Source organism: Mastacembelus armatus, chromosome 20 (assembly GCF_900324485.2).
Source record: "Mastacembelus armatus chromosome 20, fMasArm1.2, whole genome shotgun sequence".
In the NCBI taxonomy this organism is placed as follows: Eukaryota; Metazoa; Chordata; class Actinopteri; order Synbranchiformes; family Mastacembelidae; genus Mastacembelus; species Mastacembelus armatus.
In genome coordinates this window covers 2,471,017-2,488,871 of record NC_046652.1, presented here as the reverse complement: position 1 = coordinate 2,488,871, position 17,855 = coordinate 2,471,017, and the positions used below count along the sequence as shown (strand labels likewise).

General features: G+C 39.6%; 1 protein-coding gene across 3 annotated transcripts in view; it reads left to right on the top strand.

Moving 5' to 3' along the window:
• Positions 1-9,786, top strand: part of tgfbr1b (transforming growth factor, beta receptor 1 b) — a 48,787-nt gene extending 39,001 nt beyond the window's left edge. The window contains exons 9-10 of one of the 3 annotated variants that reach the window (XM_026291778.1): positions 1,533-1,671; positions 1,736-9,786. In XM_026291778.1, the coding sequence (XP_026147563.1) occupies positions 1,533-1,658 (126 nt within the window). In that variant the 3' untranslated portion in view covers positions 1,659-1,671; positions 1,736-9,786. Of the gene's footprint in view, positions 1-1,532 lie in introns of all 3 variants that reach the window. The other 2 variants (XM_033325768.1, XM_026291777.1) reach the window with 2 other exon arrangements.
• Positions 9,787-17,855: the final 8,069 nt, after the last annotated feature.

The window sequence follows — 17,855 nt, the reverse complement described above, 5'->3', positions numbered from 1 at the left end:
TGGAAGACATAATGTGCAGATTCATTTATTAATTTTTAAACTAGAATCAAATATAACACCATGATTTCTTGCATGGGCGATAACATCCAAGGAGAGATGCTCGTACGTGTTGAGTAGAGTTAAGAAGTTAATTGTTGGGCTAAAGATTAGGACATCAGTTTTGTTAAGCCTTGGAGTACTCCAGAGGAGAAGGTTGAGACAGATCAGAAGGACAGAATGAAACCACTGAAGGTCCAATCCTCGATTACCAATAACACACTTAACACACTTAAGGCCATCCAAAAGGACAGAGAAAAATATAAAATAATTAAAATTGTGTGAGTACCTAAGGACAAAAACAAGTGATTCATTTATTTGAGATTAGTTGGTATGATTGACATCTTTAGCCATGGACTGTGAGCTGTTAATTATTGCTAGAATACTGGGCACAGCACTCATTGTCCAAATAGTATGTGCATTGGGTTTCATATGTGTAATGATGTGTAAAAGAGGAGAAAGAAATAGGGTCATTCAGATCATGAATCGATCTGATGGATGACAGGAACAGGCTCGTTGCTCCTTCTGGGAGTTTTGTGACTGTGGGGTTGAATATTGTATTCACTGTATTAAATAATATTTTGGGTCTGTGGGCATATTTGAACATTGTTCCTGTAAAATACTTGGATCTCTCTGGTTTGACACGGTGTTGGTATTTTGCTAGACAGTACCTCAGATGTTGGTAGTACACAAAGTTGTCTTTTCCAATTTTCCATCTTTTTTTTTCCATTTACACTGTGCTGTCCTGTTTACCTGCACGAGTCATGGTCTTGAACCAAGGCTGAACTTTGATTATAGGTTCCAGCTTTTTAAAGGTGAGCTGAGTCACAAATATTGGTGTAGGTGGAACATGAATGCTGTGACAAGCTCTTCTGTCTAAACCAGCAGGGGAAACTTTGGTTAAGGGAGCAGAGAGCATAGTTGAGGGTATCTGCCTTAAAGTAAGAGTGTTGATAGACATGACATAGTTTCTGTGCAGACTGGATTTTAGAGGAAAGGAGATTTTCTTGACTACATTGTTTTGTTTTTTTTTTTTTTTTTAATTTTTATTGTTTTTTTTTATCGTTTATCATCATCAAAATCAGAATCACATTTGATTAATTGCACAGCCCTCTGTATGACTATGCTGCCCTATCTGGTCAACTCAAAAACTACAGATCCAGAAATCTGAATCCTGAATGCCTGAAAGAAAACATTTTGCCTGTTTTAAAGTTATTATTGACTGCCTGACAGCTCCATATTAGTACTTTTAACTATTTTGAAGTGCTTCATGGTCTGCAGCAACCTGCTTGTCTGGGGGAGAAGGATTTAGCACATACCTACAGTAAAACTGAGCCTGTCTTCAGGATCGATTCAGCGAACAGATGTCCCTTTGAACTCTGCGTGTGTTTAAAAGTGTATTGCCCAAGACATCAGCATGAGGTTAATGCACAGCTGAAAATATTGTCATAATGTAATTAAGTCATAATAATTTTTGTCTTCTCTCTCTTCTGGAGGCCTTGCGGGTGATGGCAAAGATAATGAGGGAGTGTTGGTATGCCAACGGTGCCGCCCGACTCACCGCTCTCCGAATCAAGAAAACCCTGTCTCAGCTCAGCCAGCAGGAGGGAATCAAGATGTAGACACACTTACCAAACAAACACACACACACACACACACACACACACACACACACACACACACACACACACACACACACACACACCTACACACACCTCTGACTGGCATTCATGTTCTTAGCATTACATCATTATTATTACTTTATTGTTATTCATTGATTGTTCTTCCCATTTAGTTTGAAGGGAACTGAAGACTTTTTTTTTTTTTAAATACCCACGTTCTCTTTTATTTTGTCCAATTTCATTCATGGACAAACTGATGAAACCTGAAACCAAGGAATGGTGTGTTTGTGTGTTGCACTGGGCTCACAAGCACACATGAATGGCTGGATAGATCTTCCGAGAGATGGCCATGTCTGATAGAGGCATTAAAGGAAGCCTCCACTCATTATCCTCAGTTTTCATTTATTATTTTCATCACATGAAATCCCCCAAAGAACCACAGAGGCAACTGGTGTCCATCTTAACTCCTGCTTCCATTGCTCAGTGCACACCCAACCAGTAAGAGCTCAGGCCTCATCTGTTAATTAAAGGCCAGACATCACCTGGCCTCTGAGCTGTCGGAGCTTCGCTCTCATCTCTTCACATCTTCATTATCACTCCGTCATTTGTGTATTAGCGTTTCATTCTTTCCTTACTCATCTACTTCAGTAGGGCTGCAAGTTTGCATTTATGTTTTTGACTATTCGATTAAATGATAAATTTTAAAATTTCCTCAGTGTAAAAAAAAAAAAAAAAAAATTTTTCTGGTAAGATTTCAAATGTTTCATCTGAATACTTTATTGTGCCGAATACCACCGAATTTAAGAATTGCAAAGTTTGACTATGGAAACAATTCTCTGAATGTATGTGGGGGTTTTTTTTCTCATTTTTTCTTTTTATTCGAGAAACATTAAATTTTAAATATATATTTAAAAAAATTAAGTTAAATTAAAATGGCACACTGGCCAAATTGGATTTTTGAAAAAAGAGAAAAGGATAAACAAACCTGAATACAATCAATTGGGCCTCTGTCCTATCAGGCTCAGGGTAAAACACAGATAAACACATAAAAATAAAGCATCTGGGCCATCTATTCTTATTTTTTATTAGTCTAAATTTAGGCAAATCAACAACTGTGGTTACATCTTTACATTAAACAAAAAATCTGAAGAGCTAAACTTCTATAAATCTTAAAACTTTTATAAAATGCTGACTGAATAAAAGGAAAAAATGGACCTTGAAATTAACTAATGAACTTAATGTCTGGTTAGAAGAGGGGCTGATTCATTTGAATCTAAACTTGCAAATCATCACAAGCCACGCAAAAAACTTCTAAACCAAATAAAACCTAAAATAGCTGGGCCAAAAAATCTGCTGAAAGTAATGTAATACAAACCACATACATTTAAGAAGATAACTTTCAAAGTAAAATATAGCATAGTTTATATTTTATAATATTTCAACAAAGAAACATCTGTGTCTGATGTGATGTTTGCAGCCCTGCTCTTGAGTCATGTTACAGTAGCACTTGGGTCATAAGCTAGTCTGTAAGCCACCCTATGTGGTCCACACAAATGTGGTCTAGTGAAGTTGTAAGCAGAACCTTTCATCTCTGCAACACTTTTGCACCTGTTTTTTCAGTTGTTGCTATTTTTCTTCCCCATATAGTATTATCAGGGGATCAGACAGGTCATTTTAATTTATTTTGTTTTTTGTTTTTTTCTTCAAACTAAACTGGACATGATGACCTCATTCATTCTTGATGAACATGCTGCAACATATGCAATATACAGTAGAAAAATGTGTCTATTTTCTATACTCTGCTCTGCTAAACCACAAACAGCAAGGACAACAACAATCAGCTGCCACCATGCCTTCCAAACCAGCTGTTACCGGAAAGTGCCAGTGCTTAAAAAACCCAACTCCTCTCATGTCAGCTGCTGTGGAGTGTGTTTGTTCTCTGCATGTACGCAGCTCCATGCGTGTGTGTTAGAGAAGGCCTGTCGGAGCCCTGTCGAGCATACAGCAAGCTCGTACTATGCACACCCAACAAGGGACAGAAAGCAACAAGGGACATACATCACATGCAACAGCAACAGCAACCACAACCAAGGTGAATCTCTGGTGCCATTTTTTCAAACCCTGCCTCCTGAACACCAACCACCACAGCATTAACTCATCACAGAGCATCTTCTCCCACTGGACTGGAAACTGAGCTCCAGCACCTCAAACTGTGTTTAGTTGGAGAACGCCACCACATAAGGTCACAACAGCTTTCAGAAAGAGACAGACTTGTAAGGATTATGGATGTTGCCCTCTAAATGTAAACTCTTAGATTTGATTTTTGTCCTTTCACATGTTTGTGCCATTGACAGCGCAGCAGCGCTAATCAAGCTATCAAGTGTTTTCTTCTCTGTAGGATAATCCAAAAAAAAAAAAAAAACAGTGAGGTACATTCATTTAAATATAGCAAATGGATATTTACTAAGCCATAGGTTTTACAGGTTGTGTTTTTTTTGTTTGTTTATTTTTTTTTTTTGTGGCAAGGTCTTTTTCTACTAGAATGTACATTTATGATAAACAAAACATGGAAAGATATGTGTAAAATTCAAATGACAGTTTTGTCTTAGCAAGCCTTAAGGGACCAACATATAAGTCAAGAGCTGCTCCTATTATTGTTTTTCTTTATTTTGAAGTAGTGTCATGATTATATCTAATGGATGAAAGAAGTATATGTAGCACCTGATTTAACAGTTTCTCAGTATCTGTCTGATTGCCAAAATTGCCATACGTCTAAATCCGTTCTGCATTATCTTACAGATCTGAATGTGTCTGAGTTTCATCAAAAGCATCTGTGTTTTTGGTACACAGGTCAAATATAAATACATAATTGCAAATAGATTAAAAACACAAAATCAATAATTGACATGTACAGTAACTATGAACTCAGATAATAATCTACTCAAAAAAAAATCCCACAGAGTCTCTGGATTGTTCAGCAATAAGTGCACTTCTGAACCACTGTGGGATTTACCTGTGTGGCAATTTGGATGTTGGTGACGGAGTCTGTCTCCATAGTTTCGTCTTTATGGATACATAGTCTATTGATGTGCTGCTACTTCGAGTTGTGGTGAGAGATGCCATTGGATGTAAATGTCCTCAGTTTGCCTGAATCTGATCATTCTGTGCCATGTTGGTCTGACCCAAATCTTACCCACTGTCTGTAGGCAGTCATCGCAAAGAATTACTAAAGTGTGTCAAAGAGTTGTCCTCGGCTACTATTCATGGGCGAGCAGCAGTCCACCTCTCCACCAACTGTAGTAGCTTATTTCATTGAGTTGTTCCCCGTCTGGTTTAAAGTGCAGGGCAGTTTAATCAGCTGCTGTAGAATATGCAGGTTGTGGTGGGAAATGATACATGTGCCAATCGATCAATGGACATTGGAGTTTCTTCACTTTGATCCCTGCACATGAAGCACAGTTGAAAATATTTTCATCTACTAGAAGTTCAAGTGTAGGGTTGTGGGGGGGAAGAGCGAAACCATCCAGTTATTTTTGAGAGGGTGATTTCCTCAGCATGGTGACTTAGTGGTTAGATTGAAACCCATCAGGGGCCTTTCTGTGTGGAGTTTGCATGTTCTCCCTGTGCTTGCGTGGGTTTTCTCCAGGTACTCTGGTTTCCTCCCACAGTCCAAAAACATGTATGTCAGGTTGATTGGTAGCTCCAGCAGATCCCCGTCACCCTAATTAGGAATGAGCGGGTATAGATAATGGATGGATTTGCTCAGTGAAAAGTGTTCTTGATAAAACTCAATGTTGATGCCCTTTAGCAGCTGATAATGCAGTAACAGGTAGCGTCTTTCGTCAAACATATATATACAAACACTGAAAATATATACAAGCTATACGTCTAGCAATAAAGGCTTTTGAGGATTTAATTCTAAGATAATGTAATAGAAAGCATTTTTGTTCACCAAACATGGTTTATGACAGCCTATCTGAAGTTATTCTTTAACATCACTTCTTGATTCAGTGGATTGAATTTCTAAATCAAACTGCTTAAATAAATCAGATCCCCTCAAACCAAACTAAAACCAGTTAATTAGAAAAAAAAATAAAAATCTCGCCTTCCTGGGGCTTACTAAGGTTGTTTTTGACCTCAACAACAGCAGCTGATAAAACTCTCAACATCCACAACTCACTTTTTACAGTTTTCAATGCAATCGCAGTTTTGATCAGCCGATAATGTTCACCCAGGCAGTTTGTGTGGATTGGCTCAATGTGTTATTGTGGAGTGTATATAGAGAAGTTGAGTTTGAGATTGGTGTTTCTTCACAAGAAAAGATGAAGCTCAGCACTATAGGGAGTAAGGAGGGATGATATATTTAATGATAGTAATGCAAAGTCTTAAAAAATTTACTTCAAATGTCAGGTTTGAACACCAGCAACAGCACACCCTGTCCAGAACAAGCGAGGAAGTTGCGGCTTGTGTGGAGTCTGAGATTGTTAAATGTTCAGTGAAAGTTTCTGCGTGAGCTAATTGCTCTTTTCTGATTCAGAGAAAAAAACAAAAACAAAATCTGCATATCTAGTTGGCTGAAGTGAAATAGCATTTCACCAGTAATATACAACAACCGTTTAAAATGTGCAAAGCATTTTCCAAATGACATATCCGTTTTTTGTAAAAATGACATAATCAGTTGCAACAGGTTTTATTCAGCATTTCCCTTGTTACCCTTCAAGGAAACTGAGGCTACAGAAACTAAGTTTGGCTAAAATCAGACAAGGTGTGATGTGCCACATCTGAGGTCCCACTGTTCCACTGAGTCATTCTAGTGAAATAAGTGTTCTTTAATATGTAGAAAGGGTCAGCAGTGACAGAAGAGACACATTATGTCTTGTAAATATCTTGTGGAGTAAACAAAAGAAGAAATCTATCCTCGTATTTGAGGAAAGTGGATATTGCTGCTATATTCAAATGCAAGAAGGGTGGCAGGCTATGTAAATGAAATGTTAAATGTGTACAGAAAGGGTCAAACTTGTAGGGCCAACTGGGGCTTGCTAGGATAGACCAGGGCCAAGGATTCATCGTTCTAAGCCATGAGGATTTGGGGAGCAGGGTGGGGGACCGATGGTGGTTTGTGAAATTCTGAATTTCAGATCTCCAAGTATCCCTTTAAGTAAGCCCTGGCTAGCCCTGCCGGACCTTTAGGTGGGGACTGTGGGGTGAGGTATTCCATTAGCAGTGTCATTCTCTGGGACATTACAACAACTATAGTTGAACTCAACAGCACCTCTGGTATGCCTCTACTAGGACACCTTCATTCTGTCTTAAAGTCACCAGCAGCCTTGTACTTTTTCTTTTCCCAAAACCCAAGATGACTTAACTGTAAAAAGATGTTTGCAGCCAGCTGTTTTTTCTCTTGTGGTCTTTATGCAGCAGGCTTTTTGTCCTTAATTCTATCTTGCCTTTCTCTCTTGTCATTCCTTGTTCTATAATTAACAAAACAGATATCTTGTAGCTACAAGGGCCCCGCTTCACTGTAGCCAGTTCACCTTTTTCACAGCTTCATAACAGGTGAACCAACTCAAACCCATCCCTGCCTGCTCTGTTACTTTAACTCTTTAAACTCAGATCTTAAGGTTGGGATATGCTAACAAACTGGTTCATATGAGGCAATGAGTTGTTCAGATGGGGGTAAGACTGTTTCAGGTCTTAACTGGAAGACATTTATGGTGGTATACTTACTTCATGCATTGTCAAACCTTTAGTCAGACCCAATTGACGCTGACTCAAGTGACTTCACCTGAGAACGTTTATCAAACATATCATTTATAAAACTTCCTTATCACATCTACAGTATCATCAGTGGAGTTCCTGGACTCATTGTTTTTGTTTCTACAGTTCTGGTATGACCAACCTGATCAAACTCATGAATGTCTTCTGAGAGAGACTGGCTGAAACATGTGTCTCATACCCTCATAGTTAAATGACTGTTGCATCTGACCTCTCTCTGTCAGTAACACCACTGTTGATCGTGGCCAAATGAAATTGCTATCAACACCTTTGCCTTCAGACATGGCTGACTTTTTCTCTTTTTTTTTGTTTAAGCTTGCTAATCTTACCTTGCCTTTTCTCTCTGTAGCTCAGATTAAAGGGGCCAGGAGGATTCTGTACACTGTTGATATGCAGCCACCACACAATTTCAAACCTCAGTCCACTGGTCAACACAGAGGTAGTGCATGTGAGCAGCAGTGTGATGAGCCATTTTGTGACTCAAACCCATTGAATGAGAAGCACTCTTGTTTGTTAGGTCTGGTCAAATATGCAGCCTTTTCATCTTATACTTAAGCCAAGAAAGGTACAAAATGAGCAGTTTCTTGTGCTCTGTGTGCATTGATGGACGATCAAAAGAGGAAGGAAACATAAACTATGCCAGCTTCAAACCACGCACTGAGACATTCCCACAGCAGTGAATGTATCAGCCCTCTCAGAGTCGACAGCTAATCCAAGCACAACCTGCATAACTCAGCCCAAAGATTGTGGCAGCAACTTTGTGACCATGCAAAAATATCCACTGTACAGATGTTTGTACACTCAGTGCTACACTCTGGTCAGTTTATTGGGCGCACCAAACTAAAATTAATGCAGGGAAGGCTGCATGAAAGGCACAATATTCAGATGATGTTTTAAGTGTGTCTCTGTTTTAGAGAGGTGTCTGTGGTCCTATTGAAAGATGGAGTTTGTGCATGTTGAACTGTTTATGATGGGGAGGTGTTTCTGTTATTAAGCCTTCCCTCGATTATCTAAATGTGGTGGACAAAATAAGAGAAACACCTGCCAATATAATGCAGTAATAATCCAACGACAGCACCAGTTACATTTTACTAAATTCTCAGAGTTTAATCCTACCTCTCTAAAACACTTTTATAAAAGCAGGATTTCTCGTTCTATTAGATTGCACTAGTTTTAGCTGGATGTAACTAATAAACTGCCAACTAAACATATCTCCGTTTCTCTTATTTATGCAAAGACTGGACCAATCGTATCTGCCCATTCAGTCCCACTGGATCACACAGGTTAAACGACCTATCTATGCTAGCATGATCCACACACTGTGATGAGAACCGCATCAGGGTTACGGGATTAAAACATTTTCCCTTAATGGTTGCCCTCTATTGTCTCAGAGATGTGCTGCATGATGCTGAAGCATCTGCAGTGGTCAAACTCCAGGGAAAGTGCGAACGTTTATGTGGTTTGGATCACTAAAAGGCTCAGACTTTGCTCCTCTCTCCAGGTCATTGCTGCAAGTGAGGCCTTTGTGGCAACAAGGGTAGCAGAAAGCTTTATCATGTTTTATTTGGTGCCTAAGTTTGACAAGACCTCGTTTATTTTTCACCTCGAATGACAAGACTGCATGTGATTGTGTGCCTGCATTGATGTCTGCATTACTTGCTTTATAGATGTCATCCAAAAGCTGAGAAGATCTTTAAAAAAAAACTTAATTAACATATTAAAAAGGTCACTTAATCAAAAAGAAAATACCTCCTTTTAAAAACAAATGTGTTTTACCTCACTGTATATATATTCTTGATTTGTTTACTCCAAGTTTGCAATTTATCTTTCTCTTTTGTTTCTATGAAATGCTTAAAAAAGTTGAAGAGAATAATTAGTCTTTCTTTTCAATGGTACTTTTTCTGTCAGATTGCATTGTATTGTGTTTGTGTTGTGCCCAAGCAGTATACTATTCCTCTTTTACCATGCTCTGTATATGACCTGTTGGTTGTGTTCTGCGTGAGCTGTACAGTAAAAGCGCTTTACAAATGTCCAAGTCCCCTCCCAAGCTCTGGTACAAATGCCTTGTTCAATATATTCTTTTGTTTAATGGAGAAAAAAAAAAGTGAAAGTGGAGGTGGAGGAGGCTGGAAGAGAGCTGAGGGACTGTAAAGCAAAAACCCTCAGCACCTGTCGAGCCTTCTTCACCTCACAGCGCTTTTGGATTTCTAAACATATAATCTTGACTTTTTTTTATATAGTGTGTACAGATAAATGAGATGATCGACATAGGAACTAGAGGATTGACAATTACGTTAACTTCTAACATAGCTGGAGTAGAAAATGGTGTGAATAAAGAGGCAAAGTTTCACTACAACTTTTAGTTTTCTTTGCTTTTTTTCTGGGTTTCCACTGTGAAGGTTTATATATATCATTAAACTAGTGCTTTAAAGAGTGTCTCACTGAAGGAATGACTGAACCAACAGCATCTCTTTTCAGCATCAGAATCAGACCATTTTCTTCAACTGTGGCTCGACCATCCAGGCTAACATGATATTAACCTCTGTAATTGTCCTGTTAGTTCTCACCCAGATAATTTCGTTCTTCAAACACAGAAAATAGACCAGTGTTCTCAGAGAAGCATTTCACTCTTCACTTTTTTTTTAAGTGAAGCCAACATGAATAGAGAATAAAAACCATAATCAGTACTCATAATTACTAGTTAGTACTGATTATGTGATTTGCATTTATTTCATTTTATTTATTTATTTTTTTAACATACAGCTTATAGAGCATGAGATGCAATCAGTGAAAATCCCCCCAGCTGCATCACAATCACAGACTAATATGCTGATACGGCTGAAAGTGTAGTGGAGCCGCTGACACATGTTCAACCTACATCTCATTCTAGTTTCGACTCAAATCTCTGATTCCTTCCTGGCCTTGTTTTTCAGCTTGTTATCTATCATTCTCATCCAGTGTTGAGGACTTTTGTTCTTCAATTATAGACGTGATCATTTTTGTAATGATCTGACATGGGACAAGGTCTGTTGACTCGTAGTCATGGCAACATATCCATAATCTCAAACCTACTCGGGAGCAGGTTGTTCAACAAACGGAACAAAAAAAAAAAATCCATCCATTCAACTACGGATGTGAAGTTGTACATGAAATCCGAGTGATGACCATAAACTGTTTCAAAACAAAGAGCATTGTATGACCAACCCATTCAACAGAACAGTACCGTTCCAGTCAGAAGGGAATCATTTATTTATGTAACTGTTAGTGCCCCCTCATTACAACAACACTGAGATTGAGAAGTGGTAGTTTCATGTTGATGAATCATCTGAAAAGAATACCTCTCTGAAAAAATCGTTCACGTTTTTAAAATCTGTTTTCTTACTATGTGCTTTAAAACAAAGGGAATGAACTGGTGTGAGGATCATTAATACGATAGCAGAGCTATACTGTCACAAATAGTATCACTCAGGAGGTTTAGAGAAAGAGAAGAGAGAGACTTTATCAAGCTTTGCTGCCTCTAACATTACAAATACTAATTATTGTGATAATATTATGATGATACAAAGCCTAATGAGAAATCGGCCTGTCTCTAGTTCTATAACTACGATGCCTTTTAATCAATTTGTCATAGAATAAAAAGTTGGTGTGGGAGCCAGTGGATACGATGAGAGACAGGCTGTTGAATGTGCTGTCATTTTGAGCCGCTGATTTTGTCTTTTTTTTTTTTTTTTTTTTTAAATATTAAGAAGCATCCAGATCTTTTGAAGTGTGAAGCTGCATGTTCCTGGAAGCATTTGTGCTTCACAGGTAAGTAAAAACTGAAATAACTCTAATCAACCTATTTCCCTCCAACACGCTAAATGCATTTCCTGGCTCCAGGATGCATTTGTGTTGTATAAACAAAAGACATTTTTCCATCCATGTAGTTTACTTCATTTTAAAAGAGTCACAGTAAAAGAATTTACAAATTACCTGCCTGCAATTTTTCTTCTAGTTTTAATGAATTTAAACTAAACATGATGTAAGGTGAAATTCCTTATAAAAGAATGGTTGGAATAATCTGATGTTAAATTTGTTTAACAATAAATTCAATGAATAAATCATCACTTTTTTAGATATTATAGATAATCTCGGTCATTATGTTATGGATGGAGTGGCGGTATTGTATAAGCACCACTCAAAGAGCCATTTTGTTCATAATACAGTGGGTACGGAAAGTATTCAGACCCCTTTAAATTTTTCACTCTTTGTGTCATTGCAGCCATTTGCCAAAATCAAAAAAGTTCATTTTATTTCTCATTAATGTACACTCAGCACCCCATCTTGACAGAAAAAAACAGAAATGTAGAAATTTTTGCAAATTTATTAAAAAAGAAAAACTGAAATATCACATGGTCATAAGTATTCAGACCCTTTGCAGTGACACTCATATTTAACTCACATGCTGTCCATTTCTTCTGATCCTCCTTGAGATGGTTCTGCTCCTTCATTGGAGTCCAGCTGTGTTTAATTAAACTGATTGGACTTGATTAGGAAAGGCACACACCTGTCTATATAAGACCTTACAGCTCACAGTGCATGTCAGAGCAAATGAGAATCATGAGGTCGAAGGAACTGCCCAAGGAGCTCAGAGACAGAATTGTGGCAAGGCACAGATCTGGCCAAGGTTACAAAAGAATTTCTGCAGCACTCAAGGTTCCTAAGAGCACAGTGGCCTCCATAATCCTCAAATGGAAAAAGTTTGGGACGACCAGAACTCTTCCTAGACCTGGCCGTCCAGCCAAACTGAGCAATCGTGGGAGAAGAGCCTTGGTGAGAGAGGTAAAGAAGAACCCAAAGATCACTGTGGCTGAGCTCTAGAGATGCAGTAGGGAGATGGGAGAAAGTTCCACAAAGTCAACTATCACTGCAGCCCTCCACCAGTCGGGGCTTTATGGCAGAGTGGCCCGACGGAAGCCTCTCCTCAGTGCAAGACACATGAAAGCCCACATAGAGTTTGCCAAAAAACACATGAAGGACTCCCAGACTATGAGAAATAAGATTCTCTGGTCTGATGAGACCAAGATTGAACTTTTTGGCGTTAATTCTAAGCGGTATGTGTGGAGAAAACCAGGCACTGCTCATCACCTGCCCAATACAATCCCTACAGTGAAACATGGTGGTGGGAGCATCATGTTGTGGGGGTGTTTTTCAGCTGCAGGGACAGGACGACTGGTTGCAATTGAAGGAAAGATGAATGTGGCCAAGTACAGAGATATCCTGGAAGAAAACCTCTTCCAGAGTGCTCAGGACCTCAGACTGGGCTGAAGGTTCACCTTTCAACAGGACAATGACCCTAAGCACACAGCTAAAATAACAAAGGAGTGGCTTCGGAACAACTCTGTGACCGTTCTTGACTGGCCCAGCCAGAGCCCTGACCTAAACCCAATTGAGCATCTCTGGAGAGACCTGAAAATGGCTGTCCACCAACGTTCACCATCCAACCTGACAGAACTGGAGAGGATCTGCAAGGAAGAATGGCAGAGGATCCCCAAATCCAGGTGTGAAAAACTTGTTGCATCATTCCCAAGAAGACTCATGGCTGTACTAGCTCAAAAGGGTGCTTCTACTCAATACTGAGCACAGGGTCTGAATACTTATGACCATGTGATATTTCAGTTTTTCTTTTTTAATAAATTTGCAAAAATTTCTACATTTGTTTTTTTCTGTCAAGATGGGGTGCTGAGTGTACATTAATGAGAAATAAAATGAACTTTTTTGATTATGGCAAATGGCTGCAATGACACAAAGAGGGAAATATTTAAAGGGGTCTGAATACTTTCTGTACCCACTGTATGTGAGAAGGCCGTCAGTCAGTCATTACACTCATTACATCTCTGGAATGTGGGGCAGCAACAAAGGGGACACCAGTCCTTTTCAAGCTGGTGACGTATTTCCTGGGTAACAGGATTCACTTCCTGTTGTTAGTGTGTTGTGCTGTGTGTTTCTGTACAGCTTGTTCACAGATTAGCTCCAGTCTAACTCACCTCAAAGCTAACTAGACTCTGTACAACTCATAAATCGTCACATATTCCTGTAGCAAGTACCATCTTTTTTGTCCAATACTTCTTGCTATTTCCAGACTTAGCACCCATTAGCCTACCACTTCGCTCAGCTAGCTGCTAGCATGACCTCTCCCCGTCTTTCCTGCTCAGTATACCACATGGTTAGTTTTTCCTCTGCCTCCTGTAGTCACAGTGACACCTGGAATAAGTGGGAGGTTCTGGTAGCTTTGGAAGCGAGGATCACTGAAGTGGAAGAACCAAAGCCAGCTAGCTTAGCCCAGCTAGCGGATGTGGAGCCTGTTAGCTGGTCCGATAGAAACATCCTGCTAAGCAGAAGCCCACGGCTGTTCACGGTTCTGTTCACTGCCTATTCACAGTTCTAACCGATTGTCCCCACCAGACATTGTTGGCAGCTCTATAGTCAGAAATGTGAAGTTAGAGATTCCAGCTACCATAGTCCAATGTTTCCTGGCACCAGAGCCACATCGATCCGAAGCTGCTGGCTAAGGCTAATTGGAAATGCACCCGACACCTCATTACATCACAACTTATTATTCTTCTATACAACTTTGCCCAAAAAATGCCGGACTCCCCAATCTGACCAGCAACATGTTTATCCGCATGTTGTTCTGTCTCTGGCTGTCTAGGTCGAGTGGAAGAAGCATCTTTGCTGCTGGTGCTGGATCTGCTTTGAATGATTCTGCATTCAGGTTGTCCTGTCCAGGGGATTTCCTGTTGTGAAGTGACTTGATAGCTGAGAGGTTTTCTTTCTTTCTTATTCTTTCTCTGGTGGTGCAATGTTAATGTTAAGATCGTGTTCTGCTTCCTTTGCTTGTTCTCCTTTGTTGGCTGCATCCTCTGCCTGGCTTGCATCTACAAACGCTTGTTTATCTGCTCTTGCTGACCACTTCACTTCTCCATACTGTTGTTTGTATCTTTCGTTCAGTCTCTCTGACTTGGCTTCTAAGAGTTGCTGCTTCAATTTTCTTCTTCTATTGATGGCCTGGCAGGTTCCTTCTGTGATCCAGTCTTTCCTCATGTTTTCTTTGGTTCCTAATCGTGATTCACTAGCCTGTGAATAAGCTGTTAACATGGTCCCACTTGGTGTTCACATCTTGTGGGTCTATCTGTGTGTGGTCTTCTACAACTGTCAAGGCTTGAAATCAGGTTCTTAGCTGCAGTTTTTCTCCATCAAATATCTTTCTTACTGGTCTTCTGCTTCCCATTTTCCTGAGCTTCACTCGCACTGTTGCAACAACCACATGATGGTCACAGCCAACATCTTGTGGCCAGGTACCATGAAGTGGTCTACCTGTTTTTTTTATGCCTTCCATTTGGAGACTGTCAGGTTAGTTGTGAATGTTTTTGCGTGGAAAGAGATTTCCTCCAATGACCTCTGTCCGTTCTCATTCATGGTACCACATCCCACTCTCCCCATAGTGCTCTCATAGTTGGTGCTGTCTTTTCTAACCTTTTCATTCAAGTCCCCCATCACAATCTTCAGGTCATGTTATTATCAACTTGGCCTGTAATCTGTAGTTTACAGACAAGTCTGCCAGCATCGCTCTCCAGGTCATTGAGAAACGCAAGCCCCAAACCACATCAAGGTAGCGATCCTCACAGGAGACTGTCAAGGTTAGTAAAAATTCAATTCAAGTTCACGTCTCATCCATTTTTGATGAGTATGTTTATCCCAAGACATAATGACATATGACACAAAACCTTTATTTGAATTTGTTTTTATTTGTTTATCACTAAATCGTAAATAACAGGAGAACAGTGTGATTGTAAACAGCAGGTCTTTTTTCACCTGGTTCTTCACTAATGGCATCTCCATATTCCCAGCAAGGTCTTAAAGTCAGAATAATGTATGGTGTATATATACTGTAGCTTACCTTCTCTCTTCTGTGTATTTTTCTGTCACAGTTTTGGCTAATAACAAGCAGCAAGAACGAAAGGTCAGTAGCAAAATGAGGAAATCAATGTGAATCATTAAACAAGCTGCTGCTGCCTGGACCCCCATATACTGCAGTGCTGCGGTGCCATGCTCTGCCTAGGAGCCATTGAGCTCAGGACTGCAGAGGCAGCACTTCTTACGGTACAGTATACAGTAAGAGTGAAAACTATAGTAGATCCTAAGGCTGCCAGATTGTGTGGTTTAATAAAATATACATATAATTCTATACATTATATCTGTTGTCTTGCAAGGACTGGAGAGAGTGAAAACTGTCCTGCAACAAGTTTGTGATGGTGGTGTGTATTAGGCTATGATATCCAAAAACACATTTCTGTTCTGTGCATGTGTGTGTCACACATCATCGTGTGACGTTGCACGTTCTTCCTATGTCAGATTTATCATAATAACCATTTGTAGTTCTCCTCATAGGAGGCTGGCTGCAGCTTCACAAACAAATCATTCACAGATGTCCTGCTAAGAGCTCTAATAACGTTAATCTCAATCATCATCCTGGTGCCTTTTCGCTGTACCTTTGGTAGTGATGATGTTTTACCTGCATTGCAACAGTAAATAAGCCTGGGAGATGAGATGAGGACTGTGGTACGTTGCCTGTAAAACTGGGAGTGGTACAGTGTTTTCCTGCTCGGTCTGTGCAAAGCTAAGAATAGTTTATCAGGCTCTCTGCAGATTGACAGTGATGTATGGATGCTGGCCTGTTCTGCATACACATAAAGTGCAGCATATGTAAGCAACCTGAAGAGCAGCAGCATTCCCTCAGTCTCTCTGCAGCATTTATGAACAATAAATAAGGTGTTTGATGTTAGTACAGCTGAAAATGAATTATTTTAAAAAGACAGATTATATAGTCTATACTCTACATGTGTTACATTTCATTTTCTACAGTTGAAATCATATGTATGATAGATGACAGCAAGCGTTTCATGGTCACTGCATGAAAACATAACGACAGGTTGATTTTAAGAGTCTGCACAGGATAACCTCACCACAATGGATGGATGAAAGCATTATTACATTGCTGCATAATGTAGTGGATGATGTGCATTTAAGATATTTAAAACTTCATGATAAATAGTAGTGGTAAGTCATTTAGCATTTCACTCCTGTAGCGCCATTAAAATTAATATCAACAGGGAAATTGCGTAGCTACTAATTGTGTAGCTGTGGAGAGGTCACAATAATGGTGGCAGCAAAAATACTTACTTTACCACATGCAGTGCAGACTTTAGAAACAGGGATAGACTGTGTAAGTGGATTATTAATAATCTAATATTTTGTGCTGAGTAAAACCAGACCACACATACAAAGATCTTGCAGTAGTTAAGATAAAAAATGCCTGTTAGTTTTTTTGAAATGAATTTGTTTCTAGTTATATTATTGATGGCTGCTGCCAGTGAGTCATTAGTGAATATGCAGCCTATACACCTGTTAAATTGTATTGTCCTTATAGCAGCATAGCAAAGACTCCAAAACCCTGTTGCAACATTTAGACTGATTTCCTATCAGGATTTTGGCTTCAGTGCTTTCAGAAATCAACATATGACTCACTTGGTTTGCTTTAAAACTGTGTGTTTTGTGTTTTTTTATTTGTCTTAATGTTGTGCTTGTATATTTGGGTTCAAAGGCTCAAACATGCTTACAGAACCAAGACAGTACGAAGCAGTCATGTAAGAGGCAACGTGGCCTGAGCAGATATTAGCTTTATTCAGTGTTGCACATACTGTGCTGTATAAAATTAAGATTTAATGAGGAAGTTGTGTTGGACCAATTTGAGTTAGATTTTTGTCCACTAACAGATATTTTTCATAGCATTTCATTTGACTTGTTATAAAGGACTTCAGGGGCACATTCTGTGGAAAAAGAGGTTTTTGTTTTTGTCTGTTCTTGAAACAGCTTTAGTAAAGGCAGGAGAAGTGTACTGGTGCCCATCTTTAAGAACAAAGGAGATGTTCAGAGTTGTGGAAACTACAGAGGAATAAAGCTGATGAGTCACACAATGAAGTTATGGGAAAGAGTAGTGGAGGCTAGGCTGAGGTCAGAAGTGAGCATTTGTGAGCAGCAGTATGGTTTCATGCCAAGAAAGAGAACCACAGATGCAATATTTGCTTTGAGAATGCTGATGGAGAAGTACAGAGAAGGCCAGAAGGAGCTGCATTGTGTCTTTGTAGATTTGGAAAAAGCGTATGACAGGGTGCCGAGAGAGGAGCTGTGGTTTTGTATGAGGAAGTCTGGCGTGGCAAAGAAGTATGTTCGAGTGGTGCAGGACATGTATGAGAGCTGTAAGACAGTGGTGAGGTGTGCTGTAGGGGTGACAGAGGAGTTCAAGGTGGAGGTGGGACTGCACCAAGGATCGGCTTTGAGCCCTTTCTTGTTTGCTGTGGTGATGGACAGGCTGACAGATGA